This window comes from Lolium perenne, chromosome 4 (genome assembly GCF_019359855.2).
Source record: "Lolium perenne isolate Kyuss_39 chromosome 4, Kyuss_2.0, whole genome shotgun sequence".
Lineage (NCBI taxonomy): Eukaryota > Viridiplantae > Streptophyta > Magnoliopsida > Poales > Poaceae > Lolium > Lolium perenne.
Genome location: NC_067247.2, coordinates 101,054,266 through 101,079,772, shown reverse-complemented (window position 1 = coordinate 101,079,772; position 25,507 = coordinate 101,054,266). Strand labels below are relative to the sequence as shown.

Here is a 25,507-nt window from a genome sequence, read left to right as displayed (position 1 = left end):
TGTTTACCTCGATCCATTGTGTTGCTTGCGGTTGACGATGTCGAAGATCTTGAACGTGCCATCGAGATCAGATCCTTACGCCTCTAGTCCCCACAGACGGCGCCAATTGACAAGGTATCAACTTGTCAATGCCTATGGATTGTAGGCTAGGGTTTAGTTGGAAGTAGAGGGCAAGTAGATCTCGAAGGTTTCAGCCGAAAAGTACTCGACGATTGTGAAAACTAGGGTTTGTAGACAATGATTCGATTATTTCTTCGTCCCTCGACTCCCCCTTTATATAGGAGGTGGAGCCGAGGGATTCGTGCTATACAAGTTACAGAGTCCGGGACGGTTTCTAACTCATCCCGCCAGATTATAAATAACACTTCCTATTACAACTCTTAACTTTCCTTAATATATCTTGGGCTCCCGAATCTTCTTATTCTTCGGGTAGTGGGCCTTCAGTAAACCCCGGGTACTATCTTTGGCAGGCCCATTTGGGATGCCTATGTCAGCCGGGGTGGTGGCAGGTCTGGCCGAAGTGGAGACCTCCCCTTTGGAGGCAGGGGTAGAGATTTGCGGGGTCGTGGGGGCCCGGTGATACCCTGGAGACATAATGCAAATTTACCAGGAATGACATCTGAGGATCCGAATCTCAAGGATACGGCTACAAGTCTAGGGAAGATTAAGGACATGGATCTTGATAAGGATAATCTGAAGAACTCTCTTGCAAAACGATCTTTGATTTTAATGGAAGATGAAGATTTAGAAACCACCGTAGGAGTACACCAGGAGACTCAGAATTTGGAAGTGCCAATGGTTACAGATGGGAAGACTCCAGCTGATATTGTGACTGGAGAGGAGGTTAAAGACAGGAACAAAAGACCAAAGAAGGATGGAGCTGACTCCCCTTCACCCGGATCGGCGGGCTCGTTTGACGGGCCTGTCCGGTCGCAATGAGGATCCTGTCTGTGAAATGTCAGGGTGCAGGGAACGATCCGACAGTTCGATCGCTTTTGGACGTCCAAAGGCGCCATGTTCCTGATGTGATGTTCTTATTAGAGACTCACTTAGATTCTTATCCGGCAGATTGTTTGAGAAGAAGGCTGAAGATTGATTTTCATATTGTCAATCCTAGTACTACTAGGAGTGGTGGAGTTTTGTTACTGTGGAGAAGAGAAATTACAATCCAACAAATATTTTCACATCCCAAGTATATTGACGTTCGTATTATTGAGGGACAGAATAAAATTTGGAGGCTGACAGGGTTGTATGGTGAACCCCGTTGGGAGGATAAGCACTTGACTTGGGATCGGATTAGGGCGATGCATACTCAGTATAACCTTCCCTGGGTGATCATTGGTGATTTTAATGAAATTCTATACTTGCATGAAAAAAAAGGAGGAAATCCGAGATCTCAAAGAAGTATGCAGGCTTTCCGTGATGCCCTGGCTGATTGTGGCTTAGAGGATTTGGGTTGTTTAGGTGATACTTTCACGTGGAGGCAAGGTAGAATCAGGGAAAGATTAGATCGTTCTGTGGCTAATGAGGCCTGGGCGCAGATGCATCCGGGGGCAACTCTAAAAAACCTTGAGTTCATGCGCTCCTATCACCGTCCTATACTGCTTGACATGGAGGCTCAGCTGGCCCCGAACTACGATAATAGGGATCCGAAAAGATTTGAAGCAAAGTGGTTTCATGAACAGAAATTCAGAGAGGTGGTGCAACGTGCATTGAATGATGCTGCCGTGCGAGTGCCAGGTGTTGGCGTGTTGGGCAAGCTAGGGTTTCTGCATGGCGAAATGCATGCTTGGGACGACGCTGTTCTCAAGACGCCAAAGAAGCGGATTAGGCAAGCTCAACGTGATTTGGATAATGCGCTCAGTGGACCAATGAATGATGAAAATGAAGCTATAGCAAAGCAAAAGGCCGCCCTCATCGAGCTTCTCTTGGAGCAACAGGAGGTCCATTGGCTGCAATGATCCAGGGCCAATTGGCTTAGGCAAGGAGATAGAAACACGTCTTTTTTTCACCAGTTTGCTTCAGCTCGCAGGAAAAAGAACCGTATCGTTAAACTGAAGAATGACCAAAATATTTGGGTGGAAGGTACGGAGGCTTTAAAACCACTTATTTTGGAGTATTTTTCTAACCTATTTTCTTCGGAGGTCCATATGACCGATCCTGCGGTGCTTGAGAAAATTGTTTCTAAGGTTGATCAAGATATGAATGATAAGTTGCTGGCTCCTTTCTCTTATGAAGATGTTAAGAAGGCTATTTTCAGTATCGGTGATTTGAAAGCTCCAGGACTAGATGGCCTCCATGCAATATTTTATAAGAAGTTCTGGGATCTGTTTGGTGACGAGATATCTTAGGAAATTTTACAAGCTCTGAATACAGGTATTATTCTGGATGGTTGGAATGATACTACAATCGTCCTTATTCCGAAGGTGGATGATCCTGAGTTGGTTACTCAATATAGACCAATCAGCTTAATTATGTAATGTGATTTATAAGATCATATCAAAAATGTTGGCTGTTAGATTGAAGGCAATTCTCCCTGAAGTCATTTCTCCAATGCAAAGCGCATTTGTGCCTGGGCGGCTTATTACAGATAATGTTCTGGTGGCCTATGAGAGTATTCATATGATTAAGAATAAATGTGCCGGGGCGACGGGAGCTTGTGCGGTAAAACTTGATATGCATAAGGCCTATAATCGTGTGGAGTGGATATTTCTGGAAAATATGATGAGAAAGTTGGGTTTTGCTGAGAGGTGGGTACATGATGGCCTGTGTCAGGTCTGTGAGATATCATGTTAGATTCAATTTTGAGGAGACTGAGATGTTTGTTCCTACCAGAGGGCTCCGTCAGGGAGATCCTCTCTCTCCGTATCTGTTCCTTATTTGTGCTGAAGGATTATCTGGTCTTTTGTTGTATGAAGAAGAAGTTGGTGGCATCAATGGGGTTAGGGTGTGCAGAAATGCACCATCAGTTTCACACCTTTTATTTGCTGATGATTCCCTTATTCTCATGAAGGCGGACATGAACAATGCAACTTCCCTACAACAAGTTCTAGATACCTATTGTGCAAATTCAGGCCAGTTGGTCAGTTTGGCTAAGTCAAGTATCTTTTTTTCTCCTAATACTAATGCTTTACTGCGAGCTGAAATTTGTGAGGCGCTTCATATTGATACGGAAGATCTCTCGGATAAATATTTGGGTCTCCCTGCTCTTGTGGGAGCAGATAAAAGTGACTGTTTTGAGCACTTCATTGAGAGGATCATTGAGAGAATAAATGGCTGGAAGGAAAAGTACCTATCTATAGGGGGAAAAGAAATTCTGCTAAAGGCTGTGGCGCAGGATATTCCAGTTTATGCTATGTCAGTGTTTCTAATTCCTAAGGGGATTTGTAAGAAGATGACTGATGCAATTGCCCAATTCTGGTGGGGTGACGACGAGAATGATAAGAAGATGCACTGGCTTGCTTGGTGGAAGATGTGCTATCCGAAGAGTGAGGGTGGTATGGACTTCCGTGACTTCCATTCTTTTAATCTTGCCATGCTATCTAAACAAATTTGGGGTTTGATATGTGACCCTGATTCTCTGTGTGCTAAAGTTCTTCGGGCTAAATACTACCCTCATGGAAATATTCTTAAGGCGGGACCAAAAGGGGGTTCCTCCTTCACCTGGCAGAGCATTGTTGCAGGTCTTGCTACATTCAAAATGGGATATATTTGGAGGATTGGTACTGGTGAAAATGTTGATATCTTCTTAGACCCTTGGATTCCCTCAGGCTCTGATAGAAGGATCATTACTCCTGGGGGGCACATTACGCAGAGGAAGGTGGCGGAGCTGATTGACCCGCTAACCGGGACATGGGATGAAGGCCTCCTTCGTAGACTTTTCCTTTCTGCTGATGTTAACCGAATTATGCAAGTTCCTCTGAATATTCATGGGTTTGATGACTTTGTTGCATGGCACTACGAACAAGAATGGACGATTTTCTGTTCGTTCCGCATACCATCTTCAATGGACACATTCTTTTGGTCCTTATGCGAGCCAGCTCGCCTTGCCAGGGACATCAATCAATAATCCGGTATGGAAAGAATTATTGAAGCTTAAAATTCCGAGTAAAATCAAAATCTTCACTTGGCGCGCTCTCCATGGACTTCTACCTCTGAAATCTATATTGGTAAACAGACATGTTGGAACTAGTGGTGAATGTCCAATTTGCCACCAGGCTCCTGAGGATATTAGGCACCTACTGTTTCAATGTATTCCTGCGAGAGAATTATGGTCATTACTTGAGCTCGAGGAGATTGTTGACGAAGCTCTAGTTGTTGACTTATCCGGCTCTGTTGTTCTTGAGCATGTGATTAGAATTCCAAGTGTGCCACTTCATGGCTTTCAGTTTGGTCTCAAGGAAACAGCGGTTATTGCATGTGGTACTTATGGTGGCTTCGGCAAAAAAGAACACATGATGAAATCATCCCGCCTATGGTACAATGCAAGATGTCTGTGCTGGCCATTGCTTCAAATTCATCTAAGAGAGAGAATAGTAGAACACAAGACGTGATCAAGTGGTGTAAACCTGATTTACGCCAAGTTAAAGTCAATACTAATGGGTCTTTTTCTGCAGATTCCTTACTAGGTTCTGTGGGAGCAGTTCTTAGAGACTCCAATGGTAAGTTTATAGCCGGTGTGGCCATTTACTTTCCACATATGGCATCGGCTAAATTAGCTGAAGCAAGAGCAATGAAAGAGGGTCTAATTCTTGCTAATCAGATGGGCTGCTCGGATATTATTGCGGAATCGGACTCAATTGATATTGTGGAGGCATGCTCTGGAGATATGAGATGGTTTGACGAGGCTGCAGTGGTGTTTGCTGATTGTGTGGACCTTTGCACCCTCATCGGACGTGTGAAATTCAAGCATTGTTTTAGGGAAGCTAATAGTGTAGCCCATGAGTTAGCTAGGCATGGCTTGTCTACTAAATCTACTTGTACTTGGGTCGATGAGCCCCCTAGCTTCCTCCTTCCCTCTATTCTGAACGATGTAACTATCATGTAACTTTGGAACCCAGCAGGTTTCAGACGCACTCTTTTCCTTCCATGGTACCTAAGGGGGCTGGAGGGTTTTTAATGAGGCAGCCTGCTGGTGGTTATATATATATTTGAAATTTCAAAAAAAAAAAGTTCCTTACGTGACAAATAATATTGTTGTACATACTTACGTAAACTTAAGTTTGTTAATCTCAGCCGTTATAATTAGGTCACACCAAATTTGGATGATTTAGATAATTGTAGTGATGTGGATTAACCTCGCGTCTCTATTTTAAATCCTTTATTTTGCTTTTAATATATAATAGATAGATAGATGTTTATGCACTTGAGCACTGCTGCAGTACGGTTCATGATGAAAACCAAAGATATTTTTTTACACGAGTGCAATCCCTGGCTTAGATGCAGAGGCCAACCTCGATTCTTTCTGAATGCTGAATGCTGATCACAGCATCATACTCTGCCTTGTCCAACAAAGAGCAGCGATGAGTTATGGGTGGACAGATCACGCACCTACAGTTCTCTTTTGTTTTAATCTATCCGTCGTTTCCCAGCATGGAATGTCGACTGTTGGCTGATAGCCTATTTCAACTTTTAAATTGGCTATGTCTAAGCTTACAGAACTTGCTTGATTTATAATGGCGCTGTCGCTGCGTCGCAAATGCCACCTACACGTACATGGTCAAAGTTTACAGAATTTTAATAACTAAACCAAGAACCCGAAGTAATTGTAGACGGGGGAGTACCTTGTTCCAAACTTCACTCTGACTCCTCCGCCCCGTGGGCATGCTGGTTCCGACGTTTCTATGGTTGGAGCCAAACTAAGGACCTTGGGGACCGCCATTATCTTGACACCCCGGTCTGGAAAGATATCATTGCTGGGCTTGATGCTTTCCGCCTTGCCTCCAAAGTGGTTGTCGGTAATGGAGCCTCCTCTTCCTTCTGGTTCGACCTGTGGCTCGGGGACGCCACACTCCACACTCGCTTCCCCTGCTTGTTCTCCCATTCCTCTAGACCTCAAGTCAACATCTCCTTCATTGTGCAGCATGGCCTCCCGGTCGCCCTTGGACCTCGTCTTTCAGTTGCTGCTACGGCTGAGCTTCGTACCCTCACCTCCGAGTTAAGTGTCGTGGACCTTAACGATGCCACGGACTTTAGGAACAGCCGCCTCACTAACAAAAAGCTTTCAAACAAAAGTTTCTATGTCAACTCTTTCAGGCATCTGCAGACTGATGATCTAGCCTCGGGGATTTGGAGGAATGCTGCCCCCTTAAAGTGTAAAGTTTTCTGCTGGCTTGCTCGAAGATGGCGTCTTCCAACCAATGAGCGACGTTTTAGACATAACCTATCATCCTCGGCCACCTGCCTCTCATGTCCAGAAGACGAAGACCTCGATCACATGCTCCTCCTTTGCCCCCGTGCTCAGGAGGTCTGGACCTTCTTCCACAGAGACTTTGGCTCCCGCAGCCTAAGATATTTTGCTGATATTTGGCTCGCACATGATCACACCTACGTGGAAGCTACAATCAACACTGCCATCGCTTGGACTATCTGGAAAAGAAGGAATGCTCTTCCTTCAATGGAACTGCGGAGGATCTTCCCTCTATCAGGCGTTGTATTGAAGATGTTAGACTCTGGGCTTTTCTACTCCCGCCTATTCCTCTGCTCTTAATTTTTGGTGTAATAACTACGACCCTCCCTGAACTCCTACCTTTCCTTTTTTTTTTCTCCCCTCCCTCTAAAACTATTGTAATGCTCCTGTAATCCCCCTTGGGGGCTGCTTAATATAAGGTTCAAGCTGGCGTAAGCCCGCCGTAGTCCAGGTCAAAAAGATATAGCTTTAAATGACAAGATGTTGTAAAGTAGCCACAACCCACAAGTTTTTTGGTGGGTTGGTTGAATTTCATATATCATCTAGATAATAATAAATTGAGTACCACAAGTCTACAGCTCGGTTGATTATATATTTTATCTTGTATCATGTCTCTCTCACTTCTGTCCCTATTTTTCCCACTAAGAATAATGAGTTGTTTCGAAATAGATGTGTTTTAGTAAGTACAAATCTTACTTTTACTGACACATGAGACAAATTTTGCTTACCGTGGTTGCTTAGTTATTCCCTGCATTTACGTTATACACGTGAAAACAATCTTTTCCTTTTCGAACTAGGATTAACTATTTTGGCCTACCTCTCTTGGCTTGCATCCAAATGGTTCCATTATTCAAGTCAATCTACTCCTTCTCCATAGAGTCCCTTTTCTACCCCTCACCATCCCCTCCAGTTGTCTACTTATATCTCCATTGCCCTGAGCAAATTTCAACCATGCTATATAGAGGTTATCTTCCTGATTTTCTTGTGACTATTCGTATGTATTTTATTCTGAGCATTTGCCCCTATATTGTCCCGAGTTGGAATAGGAAGCATCAGAAAGTGCTAAGTTATTTAGCCTATGTTTTCTCTCTTTGTGCAAGTGAATATAATCTCCACGATGATGTTGATACCTCAAGCTTTCAGCGAATGTTGGACTTCCTCTGCTGCCCCATAATTAAGATGCTTGTGAGCTCTGACATGCTCATCCCAATTTCTCGGAAGGGGCAGAATTTCCCAATGTATTTCGAAGTACTAAGCTATTGGTTGTGATCTACGATGGCACCGTGATATAGGGAAGTAATGTGTATGAAGTCTCTTGCTTGCACTGCCACAACTGAATAGCTGATGCGTCGACAGTAAGTTTAACTTGTTTACAGATGTACAAGATACACGTACGTGAGTAGTGCTACAGTATGGTTCATGATGATAACCAAAGATATATTTTGGTTTAGTATGAGTGCAATCCCTTGCTTCGATGCAGGCCAACCTTGGTTCTTTCTAAATCATGATCACACTCGCGCTGTCCAACAAACATATCGAATGAATCATGGGTGGACAGACCATCCACCTACATTTCTCTCAATTTTTTTCTGGCCGCCGTTTTCCAGCAAAGAATGTGTGGGCTTGGTTGATGGCCTATTTTGACTTTTAAATTGGCTATGTCGAAGCTTACGGCACTTGCTTGAATTATAATGGCACTGTCACTGCTGCACCAATGCCATCTCCGCATACACAGAATATCTCTCGCACGTGTAACAAAACATGCAAATTTGGCCATATTTGTTCTATGTCGAAGCTTACATCACTTGCTATATATCAGCTTGTTGTGCAGACCACGCCGGGGAAAACAAGCGCCCGAACCGTCTTGTTGCACATGCTGCGTGATTCCCCATTTCCACACATCGCACAGTTTCCCTTCTCGGACGTGAGTGCGATGTGTAAATGTGTGCAGTCACAAAAGTTCGGGTTATGATGATTGTTCTACTATATACCTCAAATCATAGATACGTGTCTGATTGCACATGCTCTGGAGTTTCTCTAAGAAACTATCTGGGGAAGGTCCATTTTTGCACCATAGATTCATATCTTGGCCAAACTGAACCGTAGAGACGGTACCGTCATGTTCAGATGGACGACTTTGCACTGAAAACTTTCCATGGAGCAAGCAATAAAAGGTACTCCACTGTAGTATCGACGAGATTGGATCGCATCGGCAGGTTGCGCGCGGCGCTGGGAAGCTTCACGGAAATGCAAGTTGCGAGGACTATAGGGGGAACGGATGTGATCGAGTGAGCAGAGTAGGTGATGAGTGGAATAGCCACCGCCTCTGCCTGCCTATGACCAAGCTAGTATGTAAGTGTGCTGCTACTGCTGCTTTGATCGATATGTAGGTATTCATATATGTAGAACTAACTAGCTGGATTGCTGCCTTCTCGGGTCGTAGTCATACACTGGTCGATAAAACTCTTGGAAGTATCTTGCGGCCGTTCAGCTCATCATGGCTGACGACCCGCAGTCGACGTACGCGCCGAGACAATGAGCGAGGCGGTCACAAGTCCTAAAAAATTCGGCGCCTGTTTTATTGTGCTTGTTTACCAGTGTTCTGCTTTATGAAGCAACATTTTTGTCGCGCTGTTTGATTGAACGAAGGCTTTTGCTCCGGTGTTCCCCCTCTAAACTTTGTTCTATTTAGATGGCTAGGATCTGCTGATACCTCTTCGTGAGTTGACTTAGTGTGTGTGTTTGGTTCATGGGCAAACATGTACGGGATGGAATGGGATAAACTATGTTTAATTAACGATTAATAGAAAAAGATAAATATACCATAACACATCGGTTAATATGTAATTTACGGGTCCTTTTCCCTTCGTGGCGGAGGCCGGACCTAGCGGGGCCACCGCCCACCCGTGCCTAGCAAGGTCAACGCCCGCACGTATTTAGCGAGCCCGTTTCTATCGACTTGGGTGTCACGCAGACGTAGCAAGCTCGCTGCTCGCCACGCCATGGAGGCCGCCGCCGCCAAGCTAGGGAGCCACGTTGAAAATCAAGCATGCCGCTCACCGCGCCCTAGAGGCCGTCGATGCCGAGCTGGGGAGCCAAACGAAAAAAGCAAACCCACTGCTCGCCCCGACATGGTGGCCGCTGCCGCCGAACTAGGGAGCCACACATACAATGGTGGCAGGTGTTGGAGTCGCGTCGACGGCCATGGATTCTCAGGCGGCTGGTGAGATTAGACATGAAATTCACGGAACATATGGTCCAGCCTTTCTCGGAAATATTTAGCTTCTAGGATGAGATCATCCATATTTTCTGGTCACGAACCAAACACAATTGTTTACCCCTCCAAGTTTGGTTGGAAGGGGGGGCATTGAAGCACGCCCCAGGAACGAATGCACAGTCGTCTCAAAAAGGTAAAGCAAAGGAGAAAAAGGTATATGCGCATGGGCAAAAAAAGTTGGGTTTAAGTGCCTAACAGTGGCCTAAAACTTGACCACGGTTTACCTCTTTGACCTGGTTGTCAAAGTCACCTTGGATTTGAAGTCTTGGTCTTGTTTGCTTGTTGCCCTTTGCGAGACATGTGTACGTGTATAGGATCCTTGGAACGCGGCTGCTCGACGATGAAGGATTTGCTGATTCATAATTAATGATACTCAAAACATGTCAAGAAAAGCAAAGTCTAAAATTCGCACAGGTGTTTCAGCTACATGTTGGCTAATTTGAAATTGTATAAACGACATTGTGTTTAACAGGAGGGATTCTACAATCTGGTGGCTCATTGAATTTAGCTATTATGTTTCCTTTTCCTAGTGATCACCAGAAATGCAAGATTACTGGATGCAACTGCCTACTAATGGTTGCAAAGGATAATTTCTACCGGTTATTTAGCGGCCTATTAGTAGATTACAAGATGTCTAGGCATAGCATTACTGGATTTTTTTGTTATGGTTGATTTTTGTATCGATCCTATCGAATCTATGATTTATAAACTTTGAATTATTGGTACTTTCTTAATAGTTGGTTGTGTGCATCTTTTGATGCAGAGGCCGGGCATCCCTATTTCGAAAAAAAGCAAATGTTAGCAAAGAATTTTAGAGAACATACGAAGCTACGTATATCTGAACCACATGGAAAACTACACCCACTCGCACTCACCAATTAAAGCAAGGCTCAAACATAATCGTTTACATCAAAATTTATGCACATCCTTTTCTGACATGGTAAACTTTCTGATCCCGAGAGCAGCGTTTGTTTCGGGATATCCCGTGCACGTATCCATCGTTTATTTGGTTGTGTTTGCTTTGAGATTAGCACATCAAAGGAATCTTTGCATGCAGCTAGACTCTCTCTTTATTTAATACATGGAAATAATTTCAATTGTTGAATTTTAAAATAGCCATATTTATTAGAATATATATCAGATAAAAAATCCACTTAAATCTGTGTATTTCTTTCGACGCTACCTTTAAACAAGCCTAAAAAGTTTATTTTGACAAAATTCAAGTTTTGAATTCTAAAACACATTCGAACACGATGATACATAATAAAACTCGATATAAAAAATTGTGTCTCCAAACTGAACTCTAAAACAAATTGTCAAATATTTTTAACTATGATGAACCAAGTACAAAACAGAGTGAAACAAATTGCTTCAAAAAAATGTTTCACCAAAGATTCACAAAATTTCGGAAGTTGATTTCCAAGAATTATCAAAACATTGTCAATATTGGTCTTAGTTTATAGCTCGTTCACTAGGAACAGAATTGTCCAAACGGTTCACAAATTGAACTTCTGGTTCAATAGCTAGGAAAATTTGATCTAGTAGCATAGTTGGAGAGGGAAACTGCTTGATAAAAAATCTAGAAAATAGGAAGGAGAGAGAGGACGGGCATTCACGAGATGTCCTGTGCACGGAACAAACTTGTCGTGGCATGGTCGCGACAGTTGATACTTTACAAGAGGTGGGACAAGACTATGTAGAAGAATCCAAACATGAGATTTACACACGATGTACCCAGGTTCAAGATCCATAACGGTGGTGGATTTGTACTCCCGCTATCATTCACTATATGATCATAGATGTGTTTACAAGGCTGCCGCGAAAGGTGGAGTATGTAGTGTAGATTTTATCTCATTGGATCTCGTGTGAGCAAATCTATCCCATAAGGGGTGCCTTTGTTTAGATTTATATATGCAACCAACTAGGCTTTGCGCGTGTTTTCCTGCCTTCTACTCCAATTCATTGTGACGTGCGGGGCCAGTCTATGTGAGTCGTCGTGCTGGGATACCTCCATGTTGGGCCATGTTCCCCCCATGAGGACACCCATATCAACATATCCTTGTCAAAAATTGTTTCTCTCACCCAGCTCCCACACTCTAGTTCTCTGCATGTAGTTGATTGGGTACATCCTATATGGGGGATGCCAAGAATGATGCGGAACATGGGCTACATGGGCGACCTCCGAAGGGTTCTGTGACCATTCTTTGGGCCTAACCAGGGGTAGCTTCGGTATAGATAGTGAAGAAGACGTTAGAGAGGAGAAGGCAAGATCGCTAGAGATGGATTTGATATTATGAACTTTGAGATATTTATGCGTTCGCCGGAGACCATATCTAACATAAATCTCAAAGAAACATGTATTGTGCGGTCGGGAGTCTGACAAGGGGTGCGGAGGAGTTGGACGTTCCAGCGGTGCTGATGCTAGTCGTGGCAACATGGCGAACACATCGGGAAGCTAAGGATCAGAGAATTTCCAGGAGAATTTCCAATAATTTTTTTTCCATGGTTTCCATTTGGGCTCTGGTTTCCATTCTGGTCATCATGATTTCAGCTTTGTCCATGGTAATCGTTATTGTCATCATCATGATTTTGAAAGAAGTCACGGAGATACCAGACATTGTGGAAACTATGGGGCCAATCGTACGTGGTTGTGCTTGGCAGGGACCTTGTTGTGCCCGGCAATGACCTTGTTCAAGGAATTGTTTTCGGGAACGGTGACTTTTTTTCAGGGTGAAAACCTAAGATCTTTGATCGGGCTATGAAAGTGCTTGTGCGTTGTTCATTCAAGGCGCCGCTTTTGGAGAAGCTGGACTTCTAGTGTTGTCTAGGTGATGTTAGTGCTACTGCTCCAAAGAATAGATCTCTGTAGCAGGATTTTAATTTTATTCTAATTCTTCTTCTTTTTTAGCTATGTGTATCTGTAATGCCGCTAGGGCAATGCATTGGTGCAGAGGCTAGATCTAATTGATATCTTTGTGATATTAATATATTCTCTTTATCGAAATAGTAGGAGGAGGCCGGGGAACCAAATTTCATTCCAATTGAGTCTAGAGACACAATGAGCATTGCAAGAAATTCTAGCACCGTATTCAAAGCTCTATTTTCTTGGACTTCTGGGGGTATGACATTGACTCAACGCAAATATGCACTTGATCTTCTTTATCGTGTTAGTATGGAGCAAGTTCACTTCAACTCCACTAGCTCCTACGGAACAGCTAGCTCGAGATATTGGTTCACCATTGGGCACCGAAGATTCTTTTCGGTACCATAGTATCATTCATGGTTTACAGTATTTGACTCTCACACATCTAGATATTTCTTTTACTTCCAAGTCTGAAAGGAGATTAAATACTTTGGATATGGAACTCTTACCAAACATTTAACGGGGTTTCATTATTCACTCCAATCTTCGCATATCTCATAGGGTTTGTTTTGTACTCCTCGTCATCCTACTATTTATATCTTGATTTCCATAGAGCAGTTTCAGTCATGCTAGACGTCACTTTCTTTCATTTCTTGTATCTGGTTGGTTCAAACTCACAGGTTGTCAACTATAAAATCAAATAAAGTCAAAAAAGTTAAAGAAGTATTCTAGTACACCCGAATTGACTCTATCTTATCCCTTGTGTCATGCCTCTCACATCTGCAGTTTCTTTTTCAATTTTTAATAGAGAGTAATTTTTGAATTAGTGTGTTTTAAGGGTACACCTTATTCAAAAGACACATGAGTAATCTTCCTAATGTGACCTTATTCGTAGTGGGTTAAATCCTTTCAGCGTGGCTTTCTTACCAAACATCAAACATGTTTCCGTTATTAAAACCCATATCCTTCTGTCCCAAAGGGTCCTTTTGTACACCCTCATGGTTGAATGAATATTTATATCTCAGCGGCCATGGAGGAGTTTCGGTCAATGCTATGCAGCTAGGGGCATTTCATGCTTTTATGTGACTAGTAAAATGACCTATATTCAGAGCAATTTCACCGTTTACTTGTTCCAAGTTTAGAATAGGAAGCACCGGAAAATACGATGATATCGAACATATCTTTTCTTTGCACGTGCACAGGCATAGCATTTCAATGGCAGCTTCACAAGCTGCTTGCTTGAATGATCCATGAGAAAACAATATACGTATTCGGTAAATCTGTTTCTTGAGATGGTAGGGTAATCTGAACATTTGTAGTGTGGCTCGAACCACTGGCAGATCATCACGTAGCTACGATGTTGAACACTACGATCTGGCACCGGCTTGTAGCGTGACGCTCTGGCCTTTTCTGATGTACCTCTGTCCCTTGCTCGAGCAATAGAGTTCATGACTCGCGATATGAATCTGCATGTTGGTATACATTGCGAAAAAGCTTCTACTCAGGATACCGAATGCAGAGTTTCCGAGATCACAAATCATTTACCTTCGATTCATATTACTTGATGCTAAAGTGAATGTATCTACAAGGTTTGAGAACATAGCACTTCACCAAATCACTCTTCGTCACACGCGAACATGGGTCGCATAGACAGAACTGGCATGCTCTCCAGACGGTCCTGGAGCCACAGACCGGAACACTCCCGCCGACCGTTCGGTAATACATGACCATCACCGACAAAACAATTAGCCATCATCAAAGCACCGCGCGTTCTCAATGGCCGTGCCCATCATGTATAGTACATGAATGTTAGGATGCACAAAACCGGTGAACTGGTTTGTTTTACCGATCAGTAAATCAAGTCGTGTAATCATCTTCAATCACCATGAATGTGGTAAATATGTAAAGGATGAGTTTTACGGAAAAACAACATGCTGTACAGGCTATCCACGAAAAGGAGCACACCCCTGAAACGTTTTTTTCTTTTCTTTCAATAACACAATTGCAGAAGTATTAAATTGTACTGAAATGCATAAATTAAATTACATAAATTCAAAATCAAAATTAAAGGAAAATATCTTAGAGTCCAACAGAACAGAGGTGGTTAAGTTTTTCTTCTCGTACTTATCGTTTGTTTGGACATAAACTATTGTAAGTTTTGATCTCAAATTGTGTACTACTAGTCTACTACAAAAGCCAATACAAATTAGAAGTGGGATTTTAGCGGGATGCCGGGATCTCACTTAAGACCTTAACTCGAGTGTTTTATGTGCAGTTGATTAGGTACATTTTGACCGAAATCTCTTTTACTACTACTCAGTTAGACATGCATGTTGCACAGTAAGGCACGATTTCCGGAGGTGGCGTTTTGGCACACGCGTGCATATGCACCCATTATAGATAATAATAAAAAACAATTTTAAAAATGTTAAAAAAATCTGACATAAATTTTTTGGTATACATCGTGACATCCTATGTTCGTTCACAAGTTTTAATGGAAAAACAACATTTTGTGTGGTGTGTACAAAAAAGACAAAAAAATGTCCTGTACGTAGTCGTGTTACAGCATCAAAATTTGTTTTCTTTTACAGGAGCCATAGAAAAATGTTTTTTAAAAAAAACTTGTGTACCAACATAAAATGTCTAGATGTACATGTAAAAATTTAGTTTAGAATTTTTTAACACTTTGAAATATGGATTCATATAATGGGAGCATATGCTCCTATGAGCCAAAGTGCATTTCCCACGATTTCCTCGGTCCAAACTTTACTCGAGTCCTCTTGTAACATGTTTCACATTCTCTCTGGTTTCTTTTCCCACATATAGTAGAGAGTGGATTCAAATTGGTGCGTTTTGAATAAGTATACACCTTATTCAAAAGATGCATGGGATATGATTTTGCCCACTGTTGTTCGAAGTTTTGGTTTGACCTTTTTGTATTTTAAAGCCTTTTAATGCAGCTTTCTTACCAAACATCTAACACAGTTCCAATATTGAAATCAATCTTCTTCTTTTCATAGGGTCCTTTGGTACCCCTCACAGTCCTCTCGATGTAATATTTATATCTTCACGCGGAAGTTTCAGGCATGCTATGTAGAGGTTGTATTCTTGCTTTTCTTTTTACTAGCCATATGTATTTCATTCATAGCATTTGCCCCCATTATCTCGTTACAAGATTCGAATAGGATGCACCGGAAAGTAATGTGTTATTATGCCTATCTTTTCTTCGTATGTGAACATGCATAGAATTTGAGGGTGGTGTTTTGTGGTTGTTACCATCATAAAGTCCGACCAGAACAATGTATGTATCCGGTGAATCCGTTTCATCGGAGAGTAGGTTAGTTTGTACGGTTGTAGTACTGCTCAAACCATGGGAAGACTATCATGTAGCTGCGATGTTGAAATCTGGGATTCGGCGCCATCGTGCTGAGCCTAGGTGTGACACCCGACCTTTCTCTGCTCTACCTCTGACCATTCCACCAGCCATATAGTTGGTCACTCAGCAGTTAAGATGCAAAGCGGTGATACGTCTCAAATCGTATCTATAATTATTGATGTTTCATGCTTGTTTTACACAAATTTTACTATGTTTTACTTACAATTTATTGCACTTTTATACATTTTTTGGCACTAACCTATTGACAAGATGCCACAGTGTCAGTTCTCTGTTTTTTGTTGTTTTTTATTTCAGAAAAGTTGTACAAGAAATATTCTCAGAATTGGATGAAACAAAAGCCGAAGTTAATATTTTACCGTAATGAAGACGAAATCCGAAGGAGAGACGAAGAAGCGCCACAGGGTGGCAAGACCAGGCCTAGGCATGGCCCAGGCCCTGGCTGCGCCTAGGGGTGGTGTGGGCCACCCCGGCACCCGACCGACCTATCTCATCCGCCTATTTATTCACGATCTCGGGAAAACCCTGAATACCAGAGCCTCCGTCCATGAAAAGTTCTGTCACCGCCGCCATCATTCAGACAAGTTTCGAGGGTCAGAAGTTCCTATTCTGGCACCCTACCGGGACAGGGATTGACCCCTGGAGCCATCTCCAACGACTCCACCGCCTCCACTTCGACTCCATGATGGTTCGTGAGTAGTTTCCCCTTGGACTATGGGTTCTCAGCTGTAGCTAGTTGGTACTTGATGGCGCGTGATGCACACGTCCGTTGGGAACCCCAAGAGGAAGGTGTGATGCGCACATCAGCAAGTTTTCCCTCAGAAAGAAACCAAGGTTATCGAACCAGTAGGAGATGAAGGCCACGTGAAGATTGTTGGTGAAGGAGTGTAGTGCGGCGCAACACCAGGGATTCCGGCGCCAACGTGGAACCTGCACAACACAATCAAAATACTTTGCCCCAACTTAACAGTGAGGTTGTCAATCTCATCGGCTTGCTGTAAACAAAGGATTAAACGTATGGTGTGGAGAATGATGTTTGTTTGCAAAGAACAACCGAGAACAATGATTGCAGTAGATTGTATTTCAGATGTAAAACAATGGACCGGGGTCCACAGTTCACTAGTGGTGTCTCTCCAATAAGATAAATAGCATGTTGGGTGAACAAATTATAGTTGGGCAATTGACAAATAGAGAGGGCATAGCAATGCACATACATATCATGATGACTAATATGAGATTTACTTAGGGCATTACGACAAAGAACATAGACCGCTATCCAGCATGCATCTATGCCTAAAAAGTCCACCTTCGGGTTAGCATCCGCACCCCTTCCAGTATTAAGTTACAAACAACAGACAATTGCATTAAGTATTGTGTGTAATGTAAATAATACAAATATCCTTAGACAAAGCATCGTTGTTTTATCCCTAGTGGCAACAGCACATCCATAATCTTAGAACTTTTTGTCACTGTCCCAGATTCAATGGAGGCATGAAACCACTATCGAGCATAAATACTCCCTCTTGGAGTTACAAGTATCAACTTGGCCAGAGCCTCTACTAGCAACGTAGAGCATGCAAGATCATAAACAACACATATATGATAGATCAATAATCAACTTGACATAGTATTCCATATTCATCGGATCCCAACAAACACAACATGTAGCATTACAAATAGATGATCTTGATCATGATAGGCAGCTCACAAGATCTAAACATGATAGCACAAGAGGAGAAGACAACCATGTAGCTACTGCTATAGACCCATATTCCAAGGATGAACTACTCACGCATCAGTCCGGAGGCGGGCATGGTGATGTAGAGCCCTCCGGTGATGATTCCCCTCTCCGGTAGGGCGCCGGAGGCAATCTTCTGAATCCCCCGAGATGGGATTGGCGGCGGCGGCAGAGTCGGGGGACGCTCGAGGGGCCCACCCCATAGGGCGGCGCAGCCAGGGGTGGGGCCGCGCCTGAAGGAGATATGCCCTAGAGGCAATAATAAAGTGGTTATTATTTATATCTTTATGTTTATGATAAATGTTTATATATCATGCTATAATTGTATTAACCGAAACATTAGTACATGTGTGATATGTAGACAACAAAGAAGTCCCTAGTATGCCTCTTAACTAGCTTGTTCATTAATGGATGATTAGTTTCATAATCATGAACATTGGATGTTATTAATAACAAGGTTATATCATTGTATGAATGATGTAATGGACACACCCAATTAAGCGTAGCATAAGATCTCGTCATTAAGTTATTTGCTATAAGCTTTCGATACATAGTTACCTAGTCCTTATGACCATGAGATCATGTAAATCACTTATACCGGAAAGGTACTTTGATTACACCAAATGCCATTGCGTAAATGGGTGGTTATAAAGGTGGGATTAAGTATCCGGAAAGTATGAGTTGAGGCATATGGATCAACAGTGGGATTTGTCCATCCCGATGACGGATAGATATACTGTGGGCCCTCTCGGTGGAATGTCGTCTAATGTCTTGCAAGCATATGAATGAGTTCATAAGAGACCACATACCACGGTACGAGTAAAGAGTACTTGTCAGGAGACGAGGTTGAACAAGGTATAGAGTGATACCAAAGATCAAACCTCGGACAAGTAAAATATCGCGTGACAAAGGGAATTGGTATCGTATGTGAATGGTTCATTCGATCACTAAAGTCATCGTTGAATATGTGGGAGCCATTATGGATCTCCAGATCCCGCTACTGGTTATTGGTCGGAGTGAGTACTCAACCATGTCCGCATAGTTCACGAACCGTAGGGTGACACACTTAAAGTTGGATGTTGAAATGGTAGAACTTGAATATGGAATGGAGTTCGAATATTTGTTTGGAGTCCCGGATGAGATCCCGGACATCACGAGGAGTTCCGGAATGGTCCGGAGAATAAGATTCATATATAGGAAGTCATTTTATGTGAATTAAAATGATTCGGAAGGTTCTATGGAAGGTTCTAGAAGGTTCTAGAAAAGTCCGGAAGAAACCACCAAGGAAGGTGGAGTCCCGGAGGGACTCCACCTCCATGGCCGGCCAACCCTAGTGGGGGAGGAGTCCCAAGTGGACTCCCCCAAGGGGGGCCGGCCACCCCCTCCATGGAAGGTGGAACTCCCACCTCTAGTGGGAGTCCTGGCTTGGGTAGGTTTCCCTATCACATGGAAGGTTTTGGGTTCGGGTCTTATTCGGAGACTTGGAGTCCAACACTTGGGGTTCCACCTATATAATGAGGGGCCAAGGGAGGGGGCCGGCCACCCTAAGACCACAAGCTGGCCGCCCCCTTGAAGTGGCCGGCCACCCCCTCCCAAACCCTAGCCGCCCCCCTCTCCTCCATATCTCCCGCGTGCTTTAGTGAAGCTCCGCCGGAGTTCTCCACCGCCACCGACACCACGCCATCGTGCTGTCGGATTCAAGAGGAGCTACTACTTCCGCTGCCCGCTGGAACGGGAGGTGGACGTCGTCTTCATCAACAACCGACCGTGTGACCGAGTACGGAGGTGCTGCCCGTTCGTGGCGCCGGTGATCAAGATCTTCTACGCGCTTTTGCAAGCGCAAGTGAACGTCTACCGCAGCAACAAGAGCCTCATCTTCTAGGCTTTGGAATCTCTTCAAGGGTGAGACTCGATACCCCCCTCGTTGCTACCGTCTTCTAGATTGCATCTTGGCTTGGATTGCGTGTTCGCGTTAGGAAAATTTTTGTTTTATATGCAACGTTATCCTACAGTGGTATCAGAGCTGTGCCTATGCATAGATGGTTGCACGAGTAGAACACAATGGTTTTGTGGGCGTTGATGCTCTTGTTATCTTTAGTTTGAGTACTTTGCATCTTTGTGGCATAGTGGGATGAAGCGGCTCGGACTAACTTTACATGACCGCGTTCATGAGACTTGTTCCTCGTTCGACATGCAACTTGTATTGCATAAGAGGCTTTGCGGGTGTCTGTCTCTCCTACTATAGTAAAGATTCAATTTACTCTTCTATTGAAAACATTAGTATCAACGTTGTGGTTCATGTTCGTAGGTAGATTAGATCTCTTTCGAAAACCCTAAATCACGTAAAATATGCAAACCAAATTAGAGACGTCTAACTTGTTTTTGCAGGGTTTGGTGATGTGATATGGCCATAATGTGATGATGAATATGTATGAGATGATCATTATTGTATTGTGGCAACCGGCAGGAGCCTTATGGTTGTCTTTAAATTTCATGTTGAGTAGTATTTCAAAGTAGTTGTAATAGTTGCTACATGGAGGACAATCATGGAGACGGCGCCATTGACCTTGACGCTACGTCGACGATGATGGAGATCATGCCCGAAGATGATGGAGATCATGTCCGTGCTTTGGAGATGAAGATCAAAGGCGCAAAGACAAAAGGGCCATATCATATCACATATGAACTGCATGTGATGTTAATCCTTTTATGCATCTTATTTTGCTTAGATCGCGACGGTAGCATTATAAGATGATCCCTCACTAAAATCTCAAGATAATAAAGTGTTCATCCTTAGTAGCACCGTTACCAATACTTGTCGTTTCGAAGCATCTCGTGATGATCGGGTGTGTTAGAATCAACAAGTACTACAACGGGTGCAAGACAGTTTTGCACATGCGGATACTAAGGTGGCCTTGACGAGACTAGCATGTACAGACATGGTCTCGGAACACATGATACCGAAAGGTAGAGCATGAATCATATGGTTGATATGATGAACACTTTGAGTGTTCGCCATTGAAATCACACCTTGTCTCGTGATGATCGGACTTAGGTGCGGTGGATTTGGTTCGTGTGATCACTAAGACAATGCGAGGGATATTGTTTTGAGTGGGAGTTCACCTAGATTTTTAATTATGTTGAATTAAAATTTGAACTCAATTTGTCATAAACTTAGTCTAAACTTTTGCAAATATATGTTGTAGAGATGGCGTCCCCAATCAATTTTAACCAGTTCCTAGAGAAAGAAAAACTTAAGAGCAACGGTAGCAACTTCACCGACTGGTTCCGTCATGTGAGGATCTTCCTCTCTGGTGGAAATCTGCAATATGTGCTTGATGCACCGCTAGGTGACCCTCCTGCAGAAACTGAAACCGATGAAGTAAAAGCTGTTTACGCGACTCGGAAAACTCGGTACTCTCAAGTTCAGTGTGCTATCATGTGCAGTCTGGAATCCGATCTTCAAAAAACGTTTTGAGCACCACGATCCTCATGAGTTGATGAATGAGCTGAAAGCTATATTCGAGACTCATGCGGCCGTGGAATGCTATGAAGCATCGAAACGTTTCTTCAGTTGTATGATGGAAGAAGGCAGCTCCGTTAGTGAGCACATGCTCGCCATGACCGGGCATGCGAAGAAACTCAGTGACTTGGGAATAGTGATTCCTAACAGACTGGGGATTAATCGTGTCCTTCAATCACTGCCACCAAGTTACAAGTACTTTGTGATGAACTACAAAATGCAGAACATGAACAAGGAGTTACCTGAACTCTTTGGCATGCTAAAAGCTGCTGAGATTGAGATCAAGAAAGAGCACCAAGTGTTGATGGTCAACAAGACCACCAGTTTCAAGAAACAGGGCAAGTCCAAGGGAAAATTCAAGAAGGGTGGCAAGAAAGCTGCCACGCCTCCTATGAAACCTAAGAACGGCCCTAAGCCTGATGCTGAGTGCTATTACTGCAAGGAGAAGGGACACTGGAAGCGTAATTGCTCCAAGTATCTGGCTGATCTGAAGAGCGGCCTTGTCAAGAAGAAGAAAGAAGGTATATCTGATATACATGTTATAGATGTTTATCTCACTGGTCCTCGTTCTAGTACCTGGGTATTTGATACTGGTTCGGTTGCTCATATTTGTAACTCGACACAGGAACTAAAGAATAAACGGAGACTACTGAAAGATGAAGTGACGATGCGCGTTGGAAACGGATCCAAGGTCAATGTGATCGCAGTCGGCACACTTCCTCTACATCTACCTTCGGGATTAGTTTTAAGCCTAAATAATTGTTATTTTGTACCTGCGTTGAGCATGAACATTATATCTGGATCTTGTTTAATGCAAGACGGTTATTCATTCAAGTCTGAGAATAAAGGTTGTTATATTTTTATGAATAATATCTTTTATGGTCGAGCACCAGAAAAGAATGGCTTATTTCTGTTAGATCTCGATAGTAGTGATACGCATATACATAACGTTGATGCTAAGCGAATTAAATTAAATAATAATTATACTTATATGTGGCACTGTCGTCTTGGTCATATTGGAGTGAAACGCATGAAGAAACTCCATACTGATGGATTACTTGAATCACTTGACTTTCAGTCACTTGATAGATGCGAAGCATGTCTAATGGGAAAAATGACAAAGACTCCATTTTCTGGTATGATGGAGCGAGCTACTGACTTATTGGAAATCATACATACCGATGTGTGTGGACCAATGAGCGTAGCATCGCGCGGTGGTTATCGTTATGTTCTAACCTTCACAGATGATCTGAGTAGATATGGGTATATCTATTTCATGAAACATAAATCCGAAACTTTCGAGAAGTTTAAGGAATTTCAAAGTGAAGTAGAAAATCAACGTAACAAGAAGATTAAATTTCTACGATCTGATCGTGGAGGTGAATATCTGAGTTATGAGTTTGGCATGCATTTAAAGAAATGCGGAATACTTTCACAATTGACACCGCCGGGAACACCACAACGAAACGGTGTGTCCGAACGTCGTAATCGAACTCTCTTAGATATGGTTCGTTCTATGATGTTTCTTACTGATTTGCCGTTATCATTTTGGAGTTATGCATTAGAGACAGCCGCATTCACTTTAAATAGAGCACCATCAAAATCCGTAGAAACGACACCGTATGAATTATGGTTTAACAAGAAACCTAAGCTATCGTTCCTGAAAGTTTGGGGTTGTGAAGCCTATGTAAAGAAGTTACAACCGGACAAGCTAGAACCCAAAGCGGAGAAATGCGTCTTCATAGGATACCCTAAGGAAACTATAGGGTACACTTTCTATCACAGATCCGAAGGCAAAATCTTTGTTGCTAAGAACGGAACCTTTCTTGAGAAAGAATTTCTCACTAAAGAGGTAACTGGAAGAAAAGTAGAACTCGATGAGATCGATGAATCTATACTCGTTGATCAGAGTAGCGCAGTACCGGAAGTTGTACCTGTACCGCCTACACCGGCAACAGAGGAAGCTAATGATAATGATCATGAAACTTCGAACGAGGAAACTACTGAACCTCGCAGATCGACAAGGGAACGTGCCACTCCTGATTGGTATGCTCCTTGTCTAAATGTCATGATTGTAGATAACAATGATGAAGACCCTGCGACGTATGAAGAAGCGATGATGAGCCCAGATTCCAACAAATGGCAAGAAGCCATGAAATCCGAAATGGGATCCATGTATGATAACAAAGTATGGACTTTGGTAGACTTACCTGATAGCCGAAAGGCTGTCGAGAATAAATGGATCTTCAAGAGAAAAACAGATGCTGATGGTAATATTACTGTCTATAAAGCATGACTTGTCGCAAAGGGTTTCCGACAAATTCAAGGAGTTGACTACGATGAGACTTTCTCACCTGTAGCGAAGCTAAAATCTGTGAGGATTTTGTTAGCAATAGCTGCATTTTTCGATTATGAGATTTGGCAGATGGATGTCAAAACGGCGTTCCTTAATGGAGACATTGACTAAGAGTTGTATATGGTACAACCCAAAGGTTTTGTCGATCCTAAAAATGCTGACAAAGTATGCAAACTTCAGCGTTCAATCTATGGACTGAAGCAAGCATCAAGAAGTTTGAACCGACGCTTTGATAAGGTGATCAAAGACTTCGGGTTTATACAGTGTCATGGAGAGGCCTGTATTTACAAGAAAGTGAGTGGGAGCTCTGTAGCATTACTGATATTATATGTAGATGACATATTATTGATCGGGAATGATATAGAACTATTAAGCAGTGTAAAAGGTTATTTGAATAATAGTTTTTCAATGAAAGACCTTGGTGAAGCATCGTATATATTAGGCATCAAGATTTATAGAGATAGATCAAGACGCCTAATAGGGCTATCACCAGTACATATCTGGACAAGATTCTAAAGAAGTTTAGAATGGACGAAAGTAAGAAAGTGTTCTTACCTATGTTACCAGGCAAGGTCTTGAGTAAGACTCAAGGACCGGCTACGGCAGAAGAAAGAGAAAGGATGAGTAATATCCCGTATGCCTCGGCAGTAGGATCTATCATGTATGCCATGCTATGTACTAGACCGGATATAGCACATGCTGTTAGTTTGACTAGCAGATATCAAAGTGATCCAGGAATGAAACATTGGACAGCGGTCAAGAATATCCTGAAGTACTTGAAAAGAACTAAGGATATGTTTCTTTGTTATGGAGGTGACCAAGAGCTCGTTGTAAACGGTTACACCGATGCAAGTTGGAACACTGATCCTGATGACTCTAAGTCACGGTCTGGGTATGTGTTTATATTGAATGGTGCTGCAGTAAGCTGGGCAAGCTCGAAGCAGTGCACGGTGGCGAAGTCTTCAACAGAATCAGAGTACATAGCAGCTTCAGAGGCTTCATCAGAAGCGGTATGGATGAAGAGGTTCATTGTAGAGCTCGGTGTGGTTCCTAGTGCATTGGACCCATTAATCATTTACTGTGATAACATGGGTGCCATCGCCAATGCACAAGAGCCAAGGTCACACAAGAGGCTGAAGCATATCAAGCTGCGTTACCACTCGATTCGCGAGTACATCGAAGATGGAGAAGTAAAGATTTGCAAAGTACACACTGATCTGAATGTAGCAGATCTGTTGGCTAAAGCTCTCCCTAGGGCAAAGCATGACCAACACCAGAATGCCATGGGTGTTAGGTATATTACAATGTAATCTAGATTATTGACTCTAGTGCAAGTGGGAGACTGAAGGAGATATGCCCTAGAGGCAATAATAAAGTGGTTATTATTTGTATCTTTATGTTTATGATAAATGTTTATATATCATGCTATAATTGTATTAACCGAAACATTAGTACATGTGTGATATGTAGACAACAAAGAAGTCCCTAGTATGCCTCTTAACTAGCTTGTTGATTAATGGATGATTAGTTTCATAATCATGAACATTGGATGTTATTAATAACAAGGTTATATCATTGTATGAATGATGTAATGGACACACCCAATTAAGCGTAGCATAAGATCTCGTCATTAAGTTATTTGCTATAAGCTTTCGATACATAGTTACCTAGTCCTTATGACCATGAGATCATGTAAATCACTTATACCGGAAAGGTACTTTGATTACCGGAGACGAGGTTGAACAAAGTATAGAGTGATACCGAAGATCAAACCTCGGACAAGTAAAATATCGCGTGACAAAGGGAATTGGTATCGTATGTGAATGGTTCATTCGATCACTAAAGTCATCGTTGAATATGTGGGAGCCATTATGGATCTCCAGATCCCGCTATTGGTTATTGGTCGGAGTGAGTACTCAACCATGTCCGCATAGTTCACGAACCGTA

The 25,507-nt window shown here is 42.7% G+C and overlaps 1 protein-coding gene across 1 annotated transcript; it reads left to right on the top strand.

Moving 5' to 3' along the window:
- Window positions 1-1,304: 1,304 nt before the first annotated feature.
- On the top strand, window positions 1,305-1,961 carry LOC139839049 (uncharacterized). Its single transcript, XM_071829094.1, has one exon. The coding sequence runs from the start codon at window positions 1,305-1,307 to the stop codon at window positions 1,959-1,961; it is 657 nt and encodes a 218-aa protein (XP_071685195.1).
- The last annotated feature ends 23,546 nt before the right edge of the window (window positions 1,962-25,507 follow it).

Excerpts from the sequence above, each read along its gene's own strand:
- LOC139839049 (XM_071829094.1), top strand. The coding sequence starts at position 1,305 with ATGCATACTCAGTATAACCTTCCCTGGGTGATCATTGGTGATTTTAAT.